Source organism: Caretta caretta, chromosome 1 (genome assembly GCF_965140235.1).
Source record: "Caretta caretta isolate rCarCar2 chromosome 1, rCarCar1.hap1, whole genome shotgun sequence".
NCBI classification, from domain to species: domain Eukaryota; kingdom Metazoa; phylum Chordata; order Testudines; family Cheloniidae; genus Caretta; species Caretta caretta.
Genome location: NC_134206.1, coordinates 34532999 through 34558948, shown reverse-complemented (window position 1 = coordinate 34558948; position 25950 = coordinate 34532999). Strand labels below are relative to the sequence as shown.

Genomic DNA, 25950 nt, shown 5'->3' with positions numbered 1-25950 from the left:
AACAATGGTGGCATTTCAAAACAACTAAAACATACTTTTTGTTTCTGAAAGCCAATTCACCTCACACCACAGCAACAAAAAGACTGCAGTGGGTTTGACTCTTCAATAACATTTATTCTTCTGTCTGAGAATGTAACATCTTCTCTGATGCAGACTTGTCTTTAACTTCCTCAGTGCACCAAATGCTGTGTTTTCTGACAGCTGACAGCACCAAAAAACCTTTGATTGCCATGAGGTTGTAGCATTTTCTTTTAAACATATGAAATGATTTTTTATAATTTTGTCTTTCAATGCATTTATTTGTAATTTAAGTCTACCCATGAATTATGTGAACTGAGATTCTTTTTAAGGCTTCTGCATTCATTCTGTTAAAGCTTTTCTGTTGCTATTTAGATTTATAATTATACTTATTTGTATTTACCCACCACATGTCCCTTTTTCAGCTCCCTGTAAGAACACTGGTTCTCATAACACGCACCTCAGCAACTTAGTTCACACTGCATCTGGTGTTCCTTCAAAGCCAGTTACAACCTATATGGATAGTCAGAGTTAATATAGGACTAACAATAGAAGTATTAGACAATGTTAGGCTACATTCCGACAATGTGGTCAGACCCTACACCTGTGAAGAGCCTCACTGACTTGAATCAAGCACATACAGGTGCTGGGCTTTGCTCATGAGCGTCACATTGCATGATCAGAGCCTAACATTGTCTTTTTTTTGTAATTACAATTGGGGTCTTAATTTGCTTTCAGGAAAATTTTGCAGCTTTAAGAATGTACTGTGAATTCAGTAAAGCACTAAGTATTACAAAAATATGTATAGCAACAGCCCAATGTTTGACCCCAGATTTTAAATAATTCTTTAATAGCTGATGGATCTGTTATTTTCTATTAAATTAAGATTTAGGACTATATTCAAATATATTTTAAATATCCCAAACTTTATTAATTATTATTATTTTTCACATGGAAGGAAAGATATAACCAACTTGTTCAGTCCCATCTCTGTTTAATACATTTACACATTGATTTTGGTCAAATCTTTGGGTATAATGTCAATTTTACCAGAAATATGTCTTTAAAATAATTACAGGCTTTTACACAAAACTCCACTTTATTGGTATAATAGGAAGTTCATAAGATAACTAGACTTAATTTTCAGAAGTTCAGGCATGCACATGTATGCTTAATTTGAACTTACATTTGTTGTGACTGCATGTGCATTCACGTGATTTGTGAGAGCACGTGACCAACCCGCAACTAATCATCTGTATATGCAGACACCGTGACTGCTTGTGCAATGGTGCATATTGTGGACTTGAACTTAAGTCTTTCCTTGTAATTGGTTAGGTCCAGACTGTGAATGACCCTTGAACAGGCATATAGGTGAGGTAAAGAGCTTCCTTACATTTGTGAGGCTGTGCAAGGACCACTTAAATAGCAGTCCCAGTGCTATATGGAACACAGTAACAGCCTGCTTCTACTCCTCACCGGACAGTCAGTCTAAGCCCTGGCCTACACTAGGACTTTAGGTTGAAATTAGCAGCGTTAAATCGATGTAAACCTGCACCTGTCCACACGATGAAGCCCTTTTTTCGACTTAAAGGGCTCTTAAAATCGATTTCCTTATTCCACCCGACAAATGGATTAGCGCTTAAATCAGCCTTGCCGGGTTGAATTTGGGGAACTGTGGACACGATTCGATGGTATTGGCCTCCGGGAGCTATCCCAGAGTGCTCCATTGTGACTGCTCTGGACAGCACTCTCAACTCAGATGCACTGGCCAGGTAGACAGGAAAAGAACCGCAAACATTTGAATCTCATTTCCGGAGACTGCGGGAACTGTGGGATAGCTACCCACAGTGCAACGCTCCGGAAGTCGACGCTTGCCTCGGTACTGTGGAAGCACTCCGCCAAGTTAATGCACTTAGAGCATTTTCTATGGGGACACATACACTCGAATATATAAAAACGATTTCTAAAAAACAGACTTCTATAAATTCGACCTAATTTCGTAGTGTAGACATACCCTAAAAAGACAGTGAAAAAGGTGGGACCTGTGGAATAGGGCTGATGCCCTGGCAGAGTAATCTGCTCCATGTCAATAGATAGAACAAACTTCCCATTCCTTGAGGTGTGATCTCTGGTGATCCTTCTCCACTGGTGCAACTCTGCACTGTTCCCTTTGCAGCATAAATGCCACAATCCAGCCCTTAATTATATTTGGTGGAGTCCTGTAACGATTTACACAGGTAGTCCTTATACAGGTATACAGTCCTTATTGTCTTCAGTGAGAGTAATTATGTGTGTAAACACTACCTGCTTGAGTAAGGATTGTCGCATCAAGCCCCTAGGCTCTTAAATACATTTTATATATGTGTCTGTTACAAAATTTGGCTGGATAGACAGAAAGATGTCTGTGCAACTCATAAACAGGGAAGGAAACAAACAAACAACTGCTCCCCTCCTCACCAAAAATCCCAGACTCCTCTGCAGGGATTTGTGCTTCAGTTTATCCCAAAAGGCAGTGTCAAGGTTCCTTCCCCACTCTGAATGCTAGGGTACAGATGTGGGGACCTGCATGAAAAACCTCCTAAGCTTCTCTTTACCAGCTTAGGTCAAAACTTCCCCAAGGTACAAAATATTCCACCCGTTATCCTTGGACTGGCCGCTACCACCACCAAACAAATACTGGTTACTGAGGAAGAGCTGTTTGGACATGTCTTTCCCCCCAAAATACTTCCCAAAACCTTGCACCCCACTTTATGGACAAGGTTTGGTAAGAAGCCTCACCAATTTGCCTAGGTGACTACAGACCCAGACCCTTGGATCTTAAGAACAATGAACAATCCTCCCAACACTTGCACCCCCCCTTTCCTGGGAAATGTTGGATAAAAAGCCTCACCAATTTGCATAGGTGACCACAGACCCAAACCCTTGGATCTGAGAACAATGAAAAAGCATTCAGTTTTCTTACAAGAAGACTTTTAATAGAAATAGAAGTAAATAGAAATAAAGAAATCCCCCTCTGTAAAATCAGGATGGTAGATACCTTACAGGGTAATTAGATTCAAAACACAGAGAACCCCTCTAGGCAAAACCTTAAGTTACAAAAAAGACACACAGACAGAAATAGTTATTCTATTCAGCACAATTCTTTTCTCAGCCATTTAAAGAAATCATAATCTAACACGTACCTAGCTAGATTACTTACTAAAAGTTCTAAGACTCCATTCCTGGTCTATCCCCGGCAGAAACCAGCATATAGACAGACACACAGACACTTTTCTTCTCTCCCTCCTCCCAGCTTTTGAAAGTATCTTGTCTCCTCATTGGTCATTTTGGTCAGGTGCCAGTGAGGTTACCTTTAGCTTCTTAACCCTTTACAGGTGAGAGGATTTTTTTCTCTGGCCAGGAGAGATTTTAAAGGGGTTTACCCTTCCCTTTATATTTATGACAGGCAGTAAAACATCTGTGCAAAGTAACAGAAGCTGTTTCTGATGTGTTAGCAGTGTCTATTTCAGAAATGATTGCAAAGAGCTTACTTGCCCATAACTTCCAGGAGAAGTTGTTAGCACAGTCTACTGCCTTCCAGCTCTCTCCCATCTGTGAGCAGAATGAAGTTAATATACTCCCTTATTTCCCAGCCTGTCTTGCCCCAGGCTAGGACTACTACAATTGCCCTGGTATATTACTGTTCTCAGCCTGCCTTGCCTTCCTGGTTCTGAGAAAGAGAAACTGAAACTACCAGAAGCCAGCTGATCCCTCATCCCTCAGGGAAGTTTCAGCCCAGCCTGCTTTATGGAACTTACCTTCAGGCTCTAAAATTAGGGTCAGCAACATTGTCTTCTTCTTAAACTGCAGAGGACTTCACTGAGACCACAAAGCTCACTTGATAACCGTATTTCCTGCCCCACAGGTATTTTACAAAGCAAGCCTGGAATGGAGCGACATTGGCTCTGGGGGGTGCCCCTCATAAGTCCTCAGGGAGTGTGTATATTACAAGAGAACTACTGTTGTCCCAAGAAATAGTACGATAGTACTGTGTCCTCCTAATAACGTCCATTTTTGGGGCAAATTCTCTGCATTTTTACTCTTTATTTGTTGTGTGTGGGGCAGGGTTCAGTATCTAGGACAGGGGTGGCCAACCTGTGGCTCTGGAACTGCATGTGGCTCCTGCTAGAAGCCGACTCTGGGGAAAATATGGTGGGTGCTGAGCACCCACCAGCAGCCCCCCCTCCCCTGTGCCTCCTGCCCACTGCGATCAGCTGTTTTTTGTAGCTTTCAGGAGGCTCGGGGGGGGGGGGGGGGAAGGGCGGAGGACTGAGGACGTGGCGTGCAGCCCCTTCCTTCCCCTAACGCCTCCTGCCCACTGCTATCAGCTGTTTCACAGCATTGAGGAGGCTCTGAGGGGCGGGGGAAGCAAGGGCATAGTGTGCAGCCTCACTCCTCCCTCCCTGTGTCTCCCACCCACCACAATCAGCTGTTTTGTGACATGCAGGAGGCTCGGGGGAGTGGGGGTGGAGCGAGGACACAGATCACTTGGGGGAGGGGGTGGGAAGAGGCGGGATGGAGGTGGGGGTGGGGACTTGGGGAAAAGGATGGAGTGGGGGGTGGAGCTTGGGACAGAGCCAGTGGTCCAGCACCTCCTGACTGGCCAGTGTCTCCTTGAATAAAGCACACGGTGACTAGCTGGTGTGGAAATTTTTAATCAAAAATTTTCTTACACCATCTAACAACGGAAGGCAAGTGCAAACAGAAAAGAAAATACACAGATGAAAATCGAGGCTTCCAATAGGAGTGGGAGAAAAAGTACTTTTTCGCTGAATGTAATGGTAAGGCCATATATCTTCTTTGCCAGACATAAAAAGAAAAGGAGTACTTGTGGCACCTTAGAGACTAACCAATTTATTTGAGCATGAGCTTTCGTGAGCTACAGCTCACTTCATGTATCTCTCAGTTCAAAACTTCAAACTTGCAGCATCATTTCACTTCTAGTCATGCACATATGGATCAAGAATTCCCACAAGGTTCTGAACTCCAAACTCTAAAACTGAAAACTTTGGAAAAAAAACAACAGATGTAGAAACCCAGTTCTTCACCAGATTTGCCAATTCATCGCAGGCTGTAATGTTAGCCTCATATTATGTGGCCTGGCACATAGCCTTTGTGAAAAAGACCTACTCTGAAGGAGAACTTATAAGAACACGCCTCACTGACGTGATTTCAAACCTGTCACCAGAGAACGAGAATCTACAGAAGAAAATGTCTGGCCTGCAGCTTTCACGCCACACAATAGAATGCAGAATCTCCAACCTGAACAGTGACATCGAATCGCAATTGCATTCGCAACTCCAGCAGTGTGAGTATTTTAACATCTCTTTGGATGAGTCGTGCCATGCACAGGATAAACCTTATTATTGGTATTTGTCGGCACTGCGTCTGACTATTGTGTTGTAAGGTAAGAACGCCTCAATATTGTGTCACTAAAGTACAGAACTTGTGGACGAGATCTAAAGGAGACATTGATGTTGGTAGTTGCGAAAAGCCACTTGCCTTTACAGAAGCTCATTGCCATTGCAACGGACGGAGCTCCGTTCATGTGGGGATCTGCGAATGGATTAGTAGGGCTTTGTAAGTCTGACGAGAGCTTTCCCAAATTTTGGACATTTCACTGTGTTGTTTATTGGGAGCAACTGGTACCTAAAAATCTCTAATTTGATCTCATCATGAAACCTGTTTTGCACATTGTGAAATTCATTCTCTCAAATGCACTCAATCACAGACAGTTTCAAAATCTAATTGAAGAACTGGATGAAGACGACTCCCCTGCTGATTTGCCATTTCACTGTGCAGTTCAATGGCTCTCGAGAGGTAAAGTTATTTCCTGTTTTTTCGAGCTCCTGGAACCACTAAAATTGTTTATGGAGAAGAAGCAGAATACACCCCGAGAGCACAGATTCTGGATGGGTTCTAGACTTGGCATTTCTTGCAGACATGCTACTGTAACTGGATAAACTAAACAATGAAAATTCCGGTTGCTGTCTGATCTAGTGCAAAGCATATTGCACTGCAGTTGTTTCACACACAAATGCTTGAGGGAGAGCTGACACACTTTCCCTCAATGTTACAACTTCAAGCCAGATGCAGCAGAACCCCTAAAACGGAGCACAACTAGGTATGTGAGCGTGATTAAAGATCTTAAGGACAGTTTTGAGGAAAGATTCCAAGATTTGCAGCAGAAAACAGCTCAAGTCAGATTTCTGATTGACCCTTTTAGTGCTGAAGCGGATTGTCTGAAGCCCCCTTTAGTCACTGATGAAGCAACATCCCAGATGGAAATAACAGAACTTTTGGAAGATGACAGATTGAAATCTGTTCAGCGGGGACCCTTACTTTCTGGAAATCTATACCAAAGGATAAATACCCCAACAACAGAGGTGCAGCCCTAAAATTAATCTCAATGTTTGCCTCGACCTATCTTTTGAGTCTGTTTTCTCGACACTCAAACATGTGAAAGCTAAGCACTGATCCATTATGACAGACAGCCACTTAAGAGAACTGCTGCGTGTGAGCAAAACTGAACACAAACCAAACTTCAAGGGAATTGTTGAAAGCAAAGATTGCCAGAAGTCCCACTAAGTAAAAGATTGTTATCGTGAACTATATTATAAATGTATAATAAATATACATTATCAACTTATATAATTGTGTATGCATATACACACATGTATATAATGTTGTGTATATGCATAATATGTAATTATGTGTATATACAGTAATATGTAATGATGTGTATGTACAATATATCTAATGTATATATATTTATATATAATCATTACATATTACTGTGGCTCTTTGGCGATGTACCCTGGTAAATTCTGGCTCCTTCTCAGGCTCACGTTGGCCACCCCGATCTAGGATGCAGTGCTCCATTTTCATGTCTCCACCTTTTATAAAGGTGTCCCTAAAAACTGTATCCTTAAGAGATTTGTTGCTCCAGTGGGGATTAAATACCTTTATTCTAACTGAAAAAAGTATATCGGCCCCACATTTATGACACTTAGGCTCAACGTTAATTTTCTGAAATGTAACATTAAAGCTGAAAAGCTACCTAGGCAAGAGACAAAATGCGGGATGTAGTGGGTTTAGAGGAGTGGGGCAGGTTTGAAAGGAAGAGGAGCTTCCTTAAGAAAAGCAAACTGCAAATATGGCCAACCCTTCCCCACCCCCAAACAAACATCAATTAAGAGAGATATGGCCTTAGTTTTAAAAAAATTGGTATGGGCTTATGCCAGTTCTACACTGGTATATCTACATTGCCTCCTGACTTGCACCAATGTAAAAGAGATCAGAGTCAGTCCTTACACTTTTCTTTGGGAACTATTTTTAGTAATGCAATAAATTCATTCTTTTCTTGTTTTCTAAATTAATCTTCATAAAGTCATTGTACAACCATAATTAGATACTAAGGTGAGCATCATGATGGGATTTTGTTATTCTTGGATGGTTTTGGCTCATCTCATTTGGCATTGTATCTAACAGCATACCCAAAGTATGGCACTATCCCAACGTGACACACCATCTTGTGTCATATTGCTTGGAGTGAATCAGTGTGCGTCAAACACACAGTATCCTGAACTGGACACACTTGATGCCAGGAGCCCATAAACACAATTATGTCTCTCTTATGTCAGCCCACTGCATGGTGAAGGTCTCTTCAGTCTGACAGTATTTTATTGACATTAATGGTAGCCCCTCTTTTAGACATATTAATGGATAAGGAAAATGCAGAGTTTTAAAAAAATTCTAATTTTGAACCCATTAGCGTTCACATTAACTTGTTCTTTTATATTTACATTGTTTGAATACCGTCCGGTTTCATAATTCTGTGTTCAGCCATTTCTGTGTGATAATTGCAATGGACATAGGTCCCAACTCATAGCACACAAGGACTGCATGAATCTCATGTAATTTACTGATCATGCTCAAATAAAATGTGATTAGTTAAAATCATTACAGTACATTAAAAAAATAAAAACAAAAAACTTTCAATTTGTGCATAAAAAGACTGCTTAATCATAAAAAGGCTCATCAGCTACTTTTATTACATAATAATTGTAAATATAACATATCAAACAGAACACAGATATAAGATGCAAAAATAAGCACAACAAAGAAAACATGTTTGATTTTCACTTCTGTTAAAGCTCTTTCGGACTGCAATAGTCAAAATATAAGATTGCAATAAGACAGAACAGAAAATAAATTACATTACAACCTTGAGAAACTGCCACTTGTGTGTCTGGCATTACAGTACTGCAGATCATTTTTACACCACCTCACAAAGATGCAATGTATTCCAATCCCAGGTCATCTTTTTCAAAGTTGTAAACATTTTGGGGATTTATACACCTCTGTTTTAAAAGTAATATTTAACATACAATAAAACCAAAGCCATCTGACAGCAAACAGCTCAGATGTTAAAAAAACCTGACTGCACAAAGTTAGTGTACTTTCATCTTACTGATTTTTTAAAAATAATGCAGCTCCACATTGGATCCACTGGTCTTGGTTTCCTCCACAGGGTACATCAATATTTGTCACCACACAGTCCCTCTCAGCACTAGTATAGAGTGGCAGGGATATGCACTCCTCCGGAGAATACGGACCATATGCATCCTGTCAACAAACCACCCATTAGTTATCATTTAAAAATACAGTAGGTATATTAACACGACACAAGAACAGTCTTGGATGACACTGTATCCAAAGAAGAGTCAGAAGTTATAATGTGATAAGTGCAACCTTTGTAGGTGTCAGAAGAATAATCTGTTGGCTAAGACTAGGAAGAGGGAGGAGAAAGCAAAGGTTTCAGAAAAAGTACTTTTCTCTAGACTTCTGACACAACTCACCATTTGAATTCTCTTTACTGTGTCTGTCGGGTTTTGAAGGATAAATTGATAACATCTGACATCATATAACACCTGCATCAGAGATCTAAAGCAGGATGAATTAGCTCCCATGAGCAAAGCTCCAACACTTTCCACTTCAAAGATTTTTAAAGTCTGCTGCCAACCAAGTTACTCTTATTTAAGCCATTAGTGTCCAAAGAAACATTTACATATTTTAACTGGAATCATTACACATAAATATTCTTGGTTTTTGACCTGCAGTGAGTAGAAAGAGACAAAGACAAAGTAGTCTTGTTTTAAAATTCCAGAACAGTCATTTCTAAATTCTGACATATAGTTCAGTCTGTGCAGAACTGATGTGCAGGGTTTGTAAGTGACTGAGTTCTTACTCATCCTTGTACTCACTGAAGTAAATGTCTTCAGCAGTTTCAGCAGGCAAATGATTGGGCCTCTGAAGTAGTACAAGAGCTGCTGCAAAAGGGAAATGGTTATGAAGGAGAATGGGCTGTCCTGGAGGATATGACTTGTCACACATCCTGAGATGCACAAACTGATGAGCAGCAGCCATCGTTTGTGTTTATTGTGACAAAGGTCTGTCCTCGTCTCCATGGGTCCCGCGTTTCCTGGCAGATTTCGCTAGCCTCAGAGGCTCACTGTGACCCTCCACATAACCCTTCTCTCTCTAGAGTCAAGGGTCACAGTCTACTGAGCCATTTTCATCATAAACCAGTGAGGGAGGTGAGGAGAAGCTATCCTCCTTTGCACAGTCTCTGTTGTTTCCCAGTCTCATTGATTAATTGGGGGGGGGGCGCAAAGGGGGGAGCCCAGGTCCACTCTCTACTCCAGGCTCCAGCCCAGGGACCCTAATAGTATCAGCTATGGTAGCTGACCTTTTAGAAACATGACATGTACAATTCCCTGGGCTACTTCCCCCACAGCAGCACCCACTTCCTCAAGCCCCACTTCACCCTTACCTCAGGGCCTCCTTCCTTGTGCCTGATATGATGTGTACTGCTCAGTCTCTCCAACAGCACAACTTCCTCCCACAGCTCCTGACATCCACACCCCCCTGACTGGCTGGGAGGCTTTTAACTAGTTTCAGCCAGCCCGACTGGCTTTAGGTGTCCCAATCAACCTAGCGTTCTCCCTGCCTTCTGGAAAGTTCTTATTTGGCCCCAGGTGTCTTAATTGACCTGGAGCAGCTGCCATTTCACTTATCCTGGTACCAGGGATTTGTTTAGCCTGGAGCTAATATATCTATCTCCCACTACTTTTCTATAGCCATCTGGCCTTGCCCCGTCACATTATGTATAAAAAAAAATCCTCTTAATCCTGCCCTTGGGCACTGGGCAGACAGACAGAACACAGCTCCACACAGATTCCCCTTCCCCATTGTTGCAGACTACTTTGAGGATTTTTTAGTGTTTATTAGGGTATTGTTTAAACAATGAATTGTTACTAGGAGGGCTCTCCAGGCCACAGAGAGCTGCTTTAACTTATACCAGGGACTGACATGGTCCCCAGCCAGCAGCAGGACAAAGGGATTACAAAGTTCGTAAACTAAGCCAGACCAGAGGATCTGGCCCACAGCGTAAAACCTGCCTACTGTCTCTTCCATGCTCTCTTTATAACAGACAGACAAGAGCTTAGATAGAAAGGGAATCAATCACAAGTATAAAACAAAAAAACCTTACATGCCATTTTAGCAATCCAAAACATGCAAAAATATTTAAAATGATTGAATATTAATTAAAACAAGAAGGGTGGAAGCTTTCACTAGTCATATACCGGGAAATGCATTAACTCTTCACAGCAGTATTCACTACAGCGGCATGTGGTGGTGTTTGGCACCTCTGGAAAATAGACCATTTCCATTAGGTGCCTAAATAGGGATTTATCAAGTTAACTTTAGGCACCTAGGTTTAAACAGTTTGAATGAATTTATTTATAAGCAGATATTCAGATAGGCATATACTTACTTCATTACTGTGCAGTATTATCAGCATTGCTGTTACATGAATATTACAATTATCTGCTAAATTTTGTTATGGAGGAACAAGTGAACCAGGGGTTGATGGAACCATGGCTCTGCCTCCTCTTCCCCCACACTGACCAGTAGATCTGGATGTAGCCCGAGAAGTAAAATATTCCCTCCCCACTCCTAGAGCAAGAGGGAGCTAGGGAGAATTGTGGCTGATGTACTGTTCCCTCTGAGGGCTCCTCCTGGGGCACTGCAATTATAAAGCACTGAGTTTAAAGGCTCATTCTAGCCCCTACTCTTCTGTTGTATTTAACTCTGCCTTTAAAACACGATACAATAATCTGATTTAACGAAATTTGTTTGATAGAATTCTGGGCAATAAGTTTGTGGTCAGAAAACCATACTCCTCACAACACTCAAAATCTAATTTTATATTCTTGGAGAGGTGTCAAAGATTTTTGTGAAACAAACAAGCCATTTGACTTCTGTCAGTAAAGAACTGGAACAAATAACAAGCATGAGTGAGTTAAGTTTCATTATTAGAAAACGTATAATATCTCAAAACAGGAAAGAAGTTAAAGTGCGAACAATGACTGTTTTCAGCACTTAGACCTGAATGTCTAGCCATTTTTGAAGATTTTATTGCTGTTGTAAGTCAACTTCCCTCATCTTTTCAACACCAGGGGTGAAATTTTGGCTCCAATGACGTGAGTGCGAGTTTTGCCATTACCTTCAATGAGGCCAGGAATGCATCCCACAGCTTTATGTCCTAATAACTTCATGGGACAAACATATCACTCTTACTTTCCTCTTCTGGAGATAATATTGTTTGCCTCATGCCCTGTTTTGTTGTCATTACATGTCTGATTAATAGAGCATAATGCATGCAGAATATCTATGTGTTCATGGCACCTGCAATTGCTAGAAGAGGAGGGTCCCCTTTAAAGATAATATTAATGGTATGCTTTGGTTCCACCAGTAGCTGTACGAGGTAGATACAAACTTACCTTTCCACTTCCTAAGGCTAAATAGGTCACCTCTGTCATGTTCCCAAATATTGGCAATCCTAATTTTGAAAGGCTACTTTCAAAATAAATTCTTTTGAACAAACCAATGACCAAGTAGTCTGCAGATACTTTTCATTCATAGACAAGAGCTTCTTGATTTTGAGATGTCTACCAGTATAGCTTGTTTCTCAGCTGGACGGACAGTGCACAGGGACTGAATCAGGATTATGTAGTTAATAAGGATGTTGTCTGTAGTATCCCAGACTCATTTGTTACAGAAGTTGGAAGGTGTGTAGTGAATGAGGCAGTGGAATGCAGAAAGAAAAGGGACCATCTCATGGTTAAGACAGATGAATTACACCCTGAACAACTGGATTCTGTTCCTGCTTCTGCCACAAAATTCCTATATGATGCTGAACAACCCATTTAAACTTTTTTTTTTTAAACCAGTGGATACTAATCGTGTGTTCCTTGTTTTCTGGGTGCCCAATTTCAGATACTTCAGCACAGGCTTAACTTTAACACGTGGTTGAGTGCTTTGCTGAATAGGAATGGGATTACTCACAATATTGCTTAAGGTTAAGCATGTTGGGTACGTGCTTTGCTGAATCGGAGCCTCAATATAAAACAATCTATATTTTCCCCAGACTCAGTAACTCCTAAGTCTAGAATAATTGTATTTAGCAAAAAGAGCACATTTTGGAAAGTTTAGGAATCTGTTCATTTTCATTAACAAAACAAGGATTTGTGAACTACTAAAGCATTTTTTACTTGGTGAACTGAAAACTGCTTCATTAGCCTAGTCTCTATTTTTTCTTCAAATTTTCAATCATTGTAGCGTCATTGATGATAGCAATGGTGGGAGATCCAGTGTAGACTAGCTGCTAGCATTTTAACCACTGTGTTCTCTAACTAAACCTGACAATTAGTCTATATTAACATTTGACCTGGCAATTAGTCTATATTAATGCTTTCACCATGGGCATCACTAGTGTAGCAGCATTGGTGGTAGCAAAGTATTGGGACATTTTAAGAAAAAAGTCTAGTGTAGGTGCAGTTAATATGTCTCAGCTACAGAGCCTCTGTTTAATGTCTGTTTCCAGATATTCAATTAGAGGCACTGTTACTTCTTGGTCAGGAAACAGTACATCAATAACAATGAAATATCTAATGTGATCCTCAACATGTTTAATACTTAGTACTCGCTAAATTTATGATTCCCCAAAAGCTAACTTTGTCTGAAGAGTTCACCAGGTTGACACATACCAAAAACAACCATTTGCCACTTCCATTTGTTGTACAGGACCTTGTTTGCAGGATGGGAGAAAAAGTGACACAAAACAATGGAAAATAATGTACTGCTAATTGAATTTACGGTAATACAGAAGTGGAAAAAAATCCATCCCTACCTATATAATTCTTGCTTTTCTGTATTTACATTTCTATATATCTTCCATAGTTCTGTTAAGCTTTTTAGTTTGCTTTTTAGCTACAGCTTTTATAAGCTTGTGATTTTGTAATGCTAGCCCATGCTTTGAGAAATTGCTATGTAAGACACATTTCTTTGCAGCTTCTGATTCCAGTATTTAACAAATATTATTATTGTAATTGGAAAATTGTACAGGTTACAATTCTTACTGTTTGGATTACTTATTTTGCTTTAATCTAATGCACTTCAATAATCACTGGAATTTATTTTTCATTAGGGCTTCATAAGAAGGGCTAACGGTTTTATTTTTTTGCCTGCAGCTGATAAGATGTTTTTTATTTTAACTCAATTTTTACATTATATGGTGTTAAAACTCTAATGGAAAAATTCTTTTTTAAGAACTTCCAAATACTTTTATAAGTTTTATTAGATATAGTTTTGAAAACGTATGATCATATATTTAAAGCAGAAAAAAATAATAATAAAAGCTTTGATTTGAATACATTTCCTCTTTACAGCGTCTTTCTCTTCATTTGTTTTTTACTATTTAGAAAATATTGGCCAAAATGTAAATAAATCTGCCATGTTAAACCTAACTGTGTGTTCTATTAAAACTGGGAGGTGATCGTTTTTTTAAAAGAAGAAACAAACAGATTAGGAACATCATACTGGAAAGCTATTACACAGAAGAAAGGAAACTATAAAAGTTTAGGTGCCTTAATAATTTAGTACCTGTGGAATCCAGCCCATGTAACAAGGGAGAACTGATGACACACTGGGAGAGTCATGCTGGTTTTCTGAAAGTCGACGTCCATCAAAACTGCAACCTTCCAGTTGCAGGCCACTTATCTGTCATGGAAACATACAAAATATTCAGATATATATTAGAGCCTAAAATGTCAGTAATGATTATACTGTGCCTTAACAAAGGCATCAATAGTCCTCTCTATTGTGACCAAGTTCTAAACAATAGGAAACTAATTATCATAATGTTGCATGTGAGAATAAGAAATACGATTTGAAAAGAAGATCTAGACTATTCTTCAGAGTGAACTTCCTCTGGTTTGGTTTAACCTTCTTTGAAAATACTAGAGAATAATACCTGTAAATGTCATCATTTATGAAACTGCGGGTGCCCTGGCATTAGACATATAGTGGCAACAGCCAAGTAAACATTTATTAACAATGTCATAAAACAGAATTATAAAAAAGAAAACTACACACCAACAACAAAAATACAACAATAACTGAAAAGGCAAAGTTCTTGCTTGGAAGTTTGACCTAAGCTTTCAAAGAATGGAATAATCTCCTGTATGTTTTTTACAGAAGCAAATAAGATAATTTTCTACTTATATTACATTCAGAAATAGTATGGGGGGGGGAATGAACAAAATAAATGTTAAGCAATACGAAATGAGATTTTAGGCTAAAGTGCTATTGGGTAAAACAAATTCTAACAGGTTGTCATAAACATGAAGGGAAGGGTAACCACTTTTCTGTATACGGTGCTATAAAATCCCTCCTGACCAGAGGCAAAGTCCTTTTACCTGTAAAGGGTTAAAAAGCTCAGGTAACCTGGCTGGCACCTGACCCAAAATGACCAATGAGGGGACAAGATACTTTCAAATCTGGAGGGGGGGGGGAAGGCTTCTGTCTGTCTGTGTGATACCTTTGCCGGGAACAGATCAAGGATGCAAGCCCTCCAACTCCTGTAAAGTTAGTAAGTAATCTAGCTAGAAAATGTGTTAGGTTTTCTTTGTTTTGGCTTGTGAAATTCACTGTGCTGGAGGAAATGTGTATTCCTATTTTTGTGTCTTTTTCTAACTTAAGGTTTTGCCTAGAGGGATTCTCTATGTTTTGAATCTGACTGCCTGTAAGATTATCTTCCATTTTGATCTTATAGAGTTGTTCTCTTATCTTTTTTTGTTCTTCTAATAAAGTTCTGTTTTTTAAGAATCTGATTAGGTTTTTTGGGTCTTAAAAATCCAAGGCTGGTTTGTGCTCATCTTGTTTATTCTCAAGCCTCCTCAGGAAAGGGGGTGTAAGAGCTTGGGGGGATATTTTGGGGAAATTGGAACTCCAAGTGGTCCTTTCCCTCTTCTTTGTCTAAATCACTTGGTGGTGGCAGCATACTGTTCAAGGACAAGACAAAATTTTTGCCTTGGGAAAGTTTTTAACCTAAGCTGGTAAAAATAAGCTTAGGGGTTTTTTCATGCGGGTCCCCATATCTGTACCCTAGAGTTCAGAGTGGGGAAGGAACCCTGACATGGATTGAATGCATAAGTAACTATCTCCACATTGTTCTACTTGTAACATATTTAAAATGAATGATTTTAATAAATGATGATCAAATCAGCACTTTCAGCTTCTGAACTAAGAAAAACTATTTTTCCTGCTTTAAACTGAATTTAAGCTCTGTGTTAATGACAAAGGAGATCTAGTGTGTGTAGCAGCAGTTCTAAAAATATTTCCTTTGAAGATCTACAGTCTTGGAGTCGGGTACTTTCCTTGACTGCAACATATGGGCAACTACAAGTCAACATGAAAAAAACAAAATTAATGACACTGCAGAAAACTCTCCCCATCAAACAATGAAGTTAACCAAAAACAGAGTAAAATTGTATTACAGAGACATGGAGACTGATCCTAAATTACACATACCTGAGCCTCATAAAAATCCATTGTGGGATTCAGACTGGCTGTATTACTATAACAAGAAAAAGCTCTGCAGGCTTTCTACGCTATAAAGAAGCTACGCAACTAGGTAGCTACAACTATACCAATACAACTACTGCTAATTCAACAGTATAATTAAGTCATTTTACATTGTAAGAATGAAGTTTGGAGCTCATCTTAATAGGTTATTACAGTGACTGGGATAAAACCACAATAAAAACTCAGCACCTGCAGTTCTGCAAACAAATGCTCCATGAACCCAAAAACTCCAGCAACAACAGCTTCAGACCAGAACCGGGCCAATTGCCCTTGCTAATCAACATGCAGAAAAAATATTCAACTCCTGGTGCCCTCTCAACCAAGGCATCAAATATTCTTTCTCATGTGGCTTTGTTTGTAAAATGTGTGATTTTGGTACTTGTGTTCTTTACAAGTGGAGCAGATTTCACCATAAATGAATAGCACCTTGCAAGGTTTTGCATTTTATTACTTTCTGACAAATTTGCTCTTGCATATTAGGGTTCACGTCATTTTAAATGAATTTAGGGGAACTGAGCTAATATCAAGGTTCAAAGACACTCTGTCTCCATAAGACCATGTTCTCCACAATAAACATTTCCTGTCTATTAAGTGCCATAATTTCCCACAGGACAATACAGATCTTAGTAACCTACAGGAAACCAAATGTAATTTTCTCCACAGGCTGCATGGTTCTTGGTGCTTGATAGAGGCAAGCTGTGTAAAAAGTGCTTCCTATGAACTCTTTTAATGATATCTTTATAAACATCTGGAAACTTAGCTTCAATATGTGTTTTATAGCTTCTCTTGAGTGGCTGGATATAACATTCTTGCAATAATATTTTGTGTTACAGAATTTATATTCAGCTTTACCTGAATTCATAGCATTTACTGTCAAAAAGTCCTTTACTGTGCTTCTTCTGTTTTTGTCATGAATTTGGTTCCAAAATTATTGAAAATGGAGGACTTATGTCAAAATGGATAAGACCAGCTGATTTCAGATGTTGACAGACCAATCAGCGCAAACAGCAAATAGGACAGGTATATGTGCGTAGCAATGATGATTGTCAGGTGAGAGCCAGACATTTTCAGAGTCTCTGTCCAAGCAATTCCAAGTGCCATTAAAGAAGGTGCCATTATATACAAATTGATTCTGAATCAGGTATTCTTCACATCCCTACTAGGAAGGAACTGCTATTAATCATGCCTTTTTGTCATCTGACAAATTAATCATCCATTTCAGAGTTGGTAAAATTTATTTCCCCTCCTCTGTCACTTCCACCTGATAAATCCTCATCTTATTCAAAAATTGTGTGCATGCCCTTGAACTTTGCACTATGAAATCTAATCTCATTGCTATTATCCAGTTTTCAAGGTTATCCAAATCTTGTTGCATGATTTTTCAGTCCTGCTCACTACTGGCAATACCTCCCAGTTCTGTGCATCTGAAAATTTTATTAACACACTCCCAATTTTTGTCTTAAGGTTGTTAATGAAAATGTTAAAAAGACTGATCCCAAGTGTGATCCTTGAGGACCGTCATTAGTAACCTCCTACAGAATGATTTGTTGTAGTCTCCCCTTTAACCAGTTCCTTTCCCGCCTTTTGATTCTTGTATTAATCCTCATCTTCTCCAGTTTAACTAATAATTTCTCACGTGGAACTGTATTAACCGCTTTACTGAAATCCAGATAGACTAGATATACTGTATTTCTTTTGTCTAGAAAATTAGTAGGGCTGTCAATTAATCACAGTAAACTCAATTGATTAACTCAAAACAAATTAACTCAACTAAAAAAATAAATCATGATTAATCATAGTTTTAATCGCACTGTTAAACAATAATAGAATACCAATTTAAATTTATTATGAATATTTTGGATGCTTTTCTATATTTGCAAATATATTGATTTCAGTTACAACACAGAATACAAAGTGTACAGTGCTCCCTTATATTATTTTTATTAAAAATATTTGCACTATAAAAACGATTAACAAAAGAAATAGTATTTTTAAATTCACCTCATAAAAATCACTTCATCGTGAAAGTGTAACTTACAAATGTAGATTTTTTTGTTACATAACTGCACTCAAAAACAAAACAATGTAAAACTTTAAAGCCTAAAAGTCCATGGTCTGATGGCAGCATTATCTCCTATAAATGTAAACAAACTTGTCTGTCTGAACGATTGGCTGAACAAGAAGTAGGACTGAGTGGGCTTGCACGCTCTAAAGTTTTACACTGATTTATTTTTGAGTGTTGTGTAACAAAAAAAATCTAAATTTGTAAGTTGCACTTTTATGATAAAGAGATTGCATTACAGTACTTGTATCAGGTGAATTGAAAAATTCTGTTTCTTTTGTTGATTTTTTTTACAGTGCAAATATTTTTAATCAAAAATAATAATATAAAGTGAGCATTGTACACTTCGTATTCTGTGTTGTAATTGAAATACATATATTTGAAAATGTAGAAAAAATCCAAAAATATTCAAATAAATGGCATTCTATTATTTAACAGTGTGATTAAAATTGTGATTAATTGCGATTATTTTTTTAATCTCATGATTAATTACAATTATATTTTTTAATCTTGTGATTAATCGCAGTTATTTTTTAAAAATCTTTTGACAGCCCTAAAAATGAGTGCACCTCACCTGAAATGGGGGGAACGTTGTCCGGGCTTGCCGAAGAAAGGCAGCAGTGCTTTATGGAGCCGGCAGGGTGGGCGGGGAGGAAGGAGGTCAGAACCTGCTGCAAAATGTGAGTGGTGGTGAGCTTTGTGGCGCTGACTCACCCCCTGGGAATGTGATGGCGGAAGGCTTTAAAGGTGCAAGCTCTGGTCGTTGAAAGCCCTTTCTCCACACAGCAGACAAGGCAGCACCAACGCTCCTTCCCTTTGAAATGCGAATATCCGGTTGGGTTAGGACCTGCTGTGAGCATTGCACTAGTCACTCCTTTTTAAGGGGGCTCAGAAGGAATTTTTCCCTCATCACTATGGAGTGAGGTTTTTTGCCTTCCCCACAGTGAGTGTCAGGGAGGACCTTTTCTGGTGAGGAGAAAAGGTGGTAGGCCATATATCGCAATTTTGTAATTTTGTAAGATTATTTGGTAAGTGAGGGGCGGATGTCTAGTACAGATACTCCAGAGGGAAGGTATCCAGTGGCCAGATAAATGGCCTGGTAAAGGACTTGAAAGGAGGTGCTGGATAAAGGATCGGAACGGGGGCGGGGGTTGGGGAGTCCTATGATTGGTACGGTAGGGACCCAACCCTCCTTTCTTATAGCCCACCTTAACCCTTCTATGGGGGGAGGATGGTAAGGTCCAAGCCATGGATTGGTTGGGGGACCTGGATGGAGAATGAAGGAGTGCTGGTGGAAGCCCCAGGTAGTTATTTGAATAAACATGGATTTGCCTGCATTGTACACTTTACTTGCCAAGTAGTCCCAGACATCTATACAATAAAATTGTGGCCTGATTAAATCCATATCAAGTGTCTCCTGTCCTTTCAGCATCCCTTTTTATATTCTTTGTAGGCTCTCTCTTAATAACCTATTTGAGATGCTTGTTCATCCAATGTGGTCTGCGACCCTTCCTTATGAGTTTTTGCCTTTGTTTGGGATACAGGCTCCAGATAGTTTCTACAACTTTGACTTAAAATAATCCTAAAACTCCTTCACATTCAGATACTTGAGTTCTTCAGTCCAGTTAACTTCCTTAACAAATTCCCTTAATTTTTTAAAACTTGCCCTTTTGAAATTAAGGACCCTAATTGCAGACCTATTTTGGTTTATCCTTCTATGAACCTTAAACTGAATTAACTCACGATAACTCAAACCAATATTGTCCTCTACAACCAGTTCTTCCGTGGGGTCCTTGCTACTTACCAATACTACAATCTAAAATGGGATCATCTCTTGTTAGTTCAGTGACTATATGGTGACGAAATCTGTCATCTATCACATCCAGGAATATCAGGGCCCTACCATTATTAGTAGCATTTGTCCTCGAATCTGTGTCTGAGAAAATAAAGTCTCCCATAATCACATAATTCCCAGTAGCACTTATTTCATTAAAAGATTAAAGAGGTCTCTATCCATATCCAAATCAGATCACGTGGAATCTGTAGCAGACCCCAAGCACTATCCCTGTGGAGCCTCTGCTACCATTCTTTTCCAAAGTTATTTTGACCCAAACAGATGCATTCCATCACATCTGATTTCTTTACACTCTATCTCACCGTTAATATGCAATGCTACTTTACCATCTTTACCTTTATTTCCTGAACAGCATATACCCTTCAATACCTGCCTACCAGTCATGAATACAATTGCACCATATTTCCATTATCACTATAATATCTCTTTTTTCCCCTTGTACTAGTGCTCTAGTTCCTCCATTTTGTTACTCAGGCATTGGTGTACAATACCAACATTTTAGTTGTTTCTGCTTAGCATCATCCAATTTCCTTGCCAGATTAGGTATAGTCATTTTATTGCTAATATTGCCTCCTGACTGTTACTGTTATTGGTGTTTGTATTATTGTTACTCTTGTTGTCCATTCGCCTATTCTCTGTTGTTCCTTTCTCCATTGCTGTATCCTCTTTCACTTGATTTTCCTCCAGCCGAATATTAAAATCAGTGGTGGAAAATATATAAGCATCTCCCAACCATCTGCCCCACATTCCTAATTTAAAGCTCTTTTGATTACATGTGCCAGTTTCCATCCCAGAAGTCTATTACCCTCCCTACTCAGGTGCAATCTATCCCAGAAGAAGTGTCCTCTGTCTGTGAATGCCTACTAGTAGTCCAACATCCCAAATCTCCCCTTATAGAACCACTGCATGAGCCATATGTTGATCCTTATAGTCTTGTCTCACCTTCATTCTCCTCCTCTAGGGACATGTAGAATCCCACTGAAGATCACCTATGTTTCCATTTCTTTATGTATCTTCCCCAGACTGGCGTAGTCTTTCTTGATGCATCCCAGCGAGAATCTAGCAGTGTCATTTTTTTCCCATTTGAAGGACAATCAGTGAATTCTTTCCTGCTCCCATCAGGATTCTCTTTAGCCTGAGGTCCACATCCCATATCTTAGTTCCTGGTAGACAACACACTCTTCTGTTCTCTGGATCAGCTCTGGTGACAGGCCTGTTTATTCTTATTAAGGAGTCCCCAATTACACAAATCAGCCTCCTTCTGGTGTTGGTGTGATTCTCAGGTCTTTCCATTTCCACAGTTTTATCCATCTAATCTTACCTACCTATGATCTTATCTACCTACCTATCATCCATCCATCCAAGTACTTACATAGAATTTCAAATTAAAAACAACAGCATTTTGAAATAAAAGTAACAGTATCCTTCCTTCTGTTTTCTCAATTGTAGAAAAATGAACTTGGTTAGATTATAGGGTCTTTGTGTCTGTGTTAGTGTGTGTATAAAGAATTTATGAAGGAGAAAGCTAAGTAGAAGAAAGAATTCTGAAAGTAAGGCCTGCAACTCTTCTTATCTCTAAAGACAGAGAGAGTGCCATAATCTTGAACTAGCTCTTGTGAGAGTTCTGTCTCCTATGCTCATAAGCCTCTCCCTGTTGGTTAGAAGTTTCACTGTTCCAAAGGAATGTAGCCTTGAGAGCAGCAATCTCTCAGACAGTTTGGGTCAATTCCATGGGAAATACTGAGTTTCAGGACAGACACCTGGAACCTGAATCATAGAAATTAAAAGGCACTCTCATTTTAACAGTAAGGCAAGGCAAGGTTGAGCACACTGGTGGAATCATTTCAGGTGGCCTCTATTGCTGCTGCCTTGCTTTACATGTTTTATGCGTTAACACAGGATTTCACTGTCCAAGGCTGTCAGTTCAGCTTCTTTCTATGAACACTAAATTCACAAGCACCTTCTTTAGAGAGAAGTTTCTAATTGTTATTTTAACATACAAGACAAAATTTTCAAAGGAGCCTCTGAAAACTTTGCACATGAAGATGCCCTTTTTTGAGTTTGTGGGATTTCTATACATGAAAACCGATGTCCACATTTGGTGGCATAGTTAAGGAGACTCAATGTCAATTTAGCCCAAAGTTTACACAACTTGTCAACTGAAAGTTAGATTTGCATGACCTCCTCTCAGCTACTATAATTATCCATACAATGAGGAAGAAGAAGATTCTGAGTCTCACTTACTACAGCTATAGTCTGGTATAAAGTATTTAGTCTTTAATTATGCGATACAGTATGTATTTTGGATCATATTTTATATATAGTGTTTAATACACAATACATGAGATTCCTTTACAAAAGAATGTCTTAGATACTGATTGGGTACAGATTGTACTGGTAATGTATCAGTGATTAGAGTTTGGATTTTAATGAGAACTTAAAGAGTTAGCTGTCCATTAAAAATCAATGAGATTGAGTCACATCATAGATACTGAAAGTCAATGGGGTTTGGAGACCTAACTCCTTTCAAAATCCCAGTTCAGAAATTCAGCAATTCCTTACACACAGTCTTGGTCATTAGAGCTAGTTTTCCTAAAAAAGGAGATGTTCACCATGATGCTAAAGTTACTTATTTTTATGTCCCTTTATATGTCTTGTTAAATGCCACAAGGTCTTTAAGTATTGTCTGGACAACTGTTAGAGATTATCAGACAGGATTATAGTTTAAATTTTTGTTTGAACGACCGTGAAGAGAACAGAGGAAGAACAGTTCTAAGATGATAATTATAAATAATAATGATAATGATAACTAAAAAAAAAAAAGACACCCCAAAATTAAAACTAAAACCAAAAAACAAAATTGTCCCTATCCTCTCCTTTACCTCTGAAGAACATTAATAATAATATTCTACTGTACTAATATTTTTGTACCCATAAATTACTGACGATCCTTTGTATCTCAGGTACAGTACTTCACCTGGCAGCGATCTTTGTTGGAAAGATCCCTCGATTCAGTGAAACACCAGGCTTTGATTGCCACAATAAGACATTTCAGCAACACTTTTGTAACACCTATATTGTGATTCTAACCACTATTTTTCTGTTATGTATAAGCTCCAGAAATTCAGATGGAAATCTAAGTGGGCACAGTACCTTAACTTGGAGTTTTGCTTCTTGAATTTGACCTTTCCACGATGCTACAAATTTAAGGTTGTCCACCGAACAGCTCATTACTCTAAGAGATAAACAAATATATCCTAAATGTCACACACATGTAATAGGAAATTCAAATATAAAAACAGGAATAAGATGTTCACACTGTTTATTACATCACATAATACAGATTTAAAAGAAAAACACATTTACAATTCTACAACAAAGTAAAGGATTTTTTTTAGCATTGAATTAACTAAGTAGCTATTTTACCTCAGTGTAAATAATAAGAAAATAAAATGATTAAGGACTCTATTTTGAAGAGTAATATGTTAAGTGTGCTTCTTGACAATGAAGGCACAGTAATAAAAAATGAATATAAAGGGGAAAGGGGAATAATGGAACTGAGAAATGTGTAAATAGGCTGCTTCATGTCACCTACCTTGCAGTTTCCTGGCGTAAGGCATTAAGAAATGTGTCTGGATGGAAGAGCTCTGAGAGGTCAAGGGTGTCTGAGAGCAGTGTCTTTTTTTCTGCTTTATCTACCCAGTTCTAAAAAAAAAAATGTATTGCCCATTAATTGGGAGAACAATTAAACCAGTAATTTATTGCTTTATCTTCTAGTACTTTGAGTTGGTGCAAATTTGACAGCTATCTTTAATGTTAAATGTGTTAGTATAAATGATTTATTAGTATAAATGTACTATAATCTTAAAGAGGAACACTGATTCCTACTCTTTGGTACCCGCAACCAGAAAATAAACAAAACCAAACAGCATTTATCATTTTGAAGATAGTAGTTTATTTTGTATGTCTCTGAAGTGACTCACCAATATGAATAAACTTAAAAAGCCTTCCAACCTTTGTACAATGCAGCCCGTTTGTAGAACTCAGCTCTTTGCATACCAACACTGGCTTTTTAGGGTGTTCTCTAGCATTCCTATTTCACCTTTGGTAACCATAATTTCTAATTAAAATTATTTCCAAATGGGGATGTGTGCCACAAAAATGTCATCACCATTACTGTTATTAGTTTATTTAGTTTGGATAGATTACTGAATTTCTTTCAATTTATGACCTCTGATTTTCTTTTGTGAAAATCATCTTTTAAATTCAGAAAGTTTGATTTTCATGCTGCAGTGTGAAAGAAGTATTTTAAAGTATATTCCAGTAATTTCCCTTCAAAATATCTGGTATGATTATACAAAGAGTACATAATTTTGATAGGAATTAGATTATATCTACATTATAATACAGAGTTACAGGATATAATGCTGGAAAAGACCTCCCTGGTCCTCCATTTCATCCTCTATCCAGAGTGCATGGTTTCCCTTTACTCTGAATCTCTTAATTTCATAACTAGTCTGCTCTTGAATACCTCTAGTAATTAAAAATGGTAGTTTCCTCAATGCTACATTCAGCACTTTCTTCAAGGATTCTTGAACTACTGAATGATGCAACTGCAAAATTATTTTGGTCATAAATCCTTACAAGGCCCCTTTGTTTCTATGATACTCTATATTGCAGCATTTGAGGCTTATAAAGGTGTTTCTGAGGTGGTGTTTCGCTGAGTCATGTTTGGTCATGATTTTTGACCATGGACCTAGTCTCCTTTATCTCAATTAGTAAATGATTGATCTGAGAACAAAATTTAATGAGGCAAAGTATTGCCACAGTTACACACATAGCTTCATCCCCATTGAAGAAAGTTTGCATATGTATGACTCAGGGTAACATCTGGCTCATGGTTTCCTTGAGAATTGCAGATTCAGCATTTTCAACTGCAGGTTAAGCTCTAAACTTCTTAGATATGTCTTCTCAATGTAATTGGTGAAGGCAACTCCAGATACTTTGATAACTGGACTAGGGACATGAAATGAAAATTAAACTTCATAGTCTCTGTCATTACAGCATTTAATTAAAATTAATAGTAGTTACCGCACCCCTGAAACTCAGGAGGTTTATTTAGGTGCCTAAGTAAACATGCCGATATGTAACTGTGGGCACCTAAGTTCGAAAATTTTGGTTTTACATTTATTGTGTTCTTAGACTATTCAACTCTTTTACGATCTGTTAGCTGAAGAAATGAGCCATCTCCTTCTGAGCTACATTCTCTGAACTTCCCACCATTATATCAATAAAATGCCATTAAGATGCAAGACATAACCTGTGTGTCTTACTTTTCAATCTTTACAATTGCTGTTTTCATTATTAATTATAGTGAACTGCTGAGCTGTCTCCTACTTTCCATTATTTTACCCCAAATGTTGTTAAAAGACACAAATACAAAAGGTGTCTGCAATCTTAAAAAAACATAGGCTATTAACTACCCTTCTAGATATTTTTCCACAGCAGACATCTCTTGAACATTTTACTCCCACTTTAACCACTCACTGTAAAGGTCTGAGACTCTTGCCAAAATCTAGCACACTAAAAAACTTTTCAGTGAAAACAGCTCACTATACATGAATCCGGTGGAACTATCTTTCCTTCATGACTGAACATATCCTTGATCAGAAAATAATGGGACTACTCTTATTCATAAAGTTAAGCAAGTGCATAAGTGTTTGCAGGACTGGGGCCTGAGCATCAGGGACCTATCCGCTGCCTGCAGTTATTCTAGTACTGCTTGTCTCTGACAAAGGAATAACAATTTATTTATATAAATATTACATTTCAGTTTAGGGTTTTTTGGTTTTAAGCTTTGTTTTGTTCAGTACAATAATGCTTAATCACTTAGCACTTGCTCACACTGAGCACTCCAAGACCCTTTCCCTCTGCAATTTTAATGCCAAACGCCAAAACAACAATTTCAAATCAAGGAATCTGA

The 25950-nt window shown here is 38.4% G+C and overlaps 1 protein-coding gene across 5 annotated transcripts in view; it reads right to left on the bottom strand.

Moving 5' to 3' along the window:
• Window positions 1–8089: 8089 nt before the first annotated feature.
• Window positions 8090–25950, bottom strand: part of DYNC2H1 (dynein cytoplasmic 2 heavy chain 1) — a 396411-nt gene continuing 378550 nt past the window's right edge. For 4 of the 5 annotated variants that reach the window (XM_075127044.1, XM_075127048.1, XM_075127047.1 and 1 more), the window contains 4 exons: window positions 23563–23672; window positions 23121–23202; window positions 14068–14184; window positions 8090–8685 (listed from right to left, as the gene is read on the bottom strand). In XM_075127044.1, coding sequence (XP_074983145.1) covers window positions 8527–8685; window positions 14068–14184; window positions 23121–23202; window positions 23563–23672 — 468 coding nt within the window. In that variant the 3' untranslated portion in view covers window positions 8090–8526. Of the gene's footprint in view, window positions 8686–8918; window positions 9174–14067; window positions 14185–23120; window positions 23203–23562; window positions 23673–25950 lie in introns of all 5 variants that reach the window. The other variant, XR_012667749.1, reaches the window with a different exon arrangement.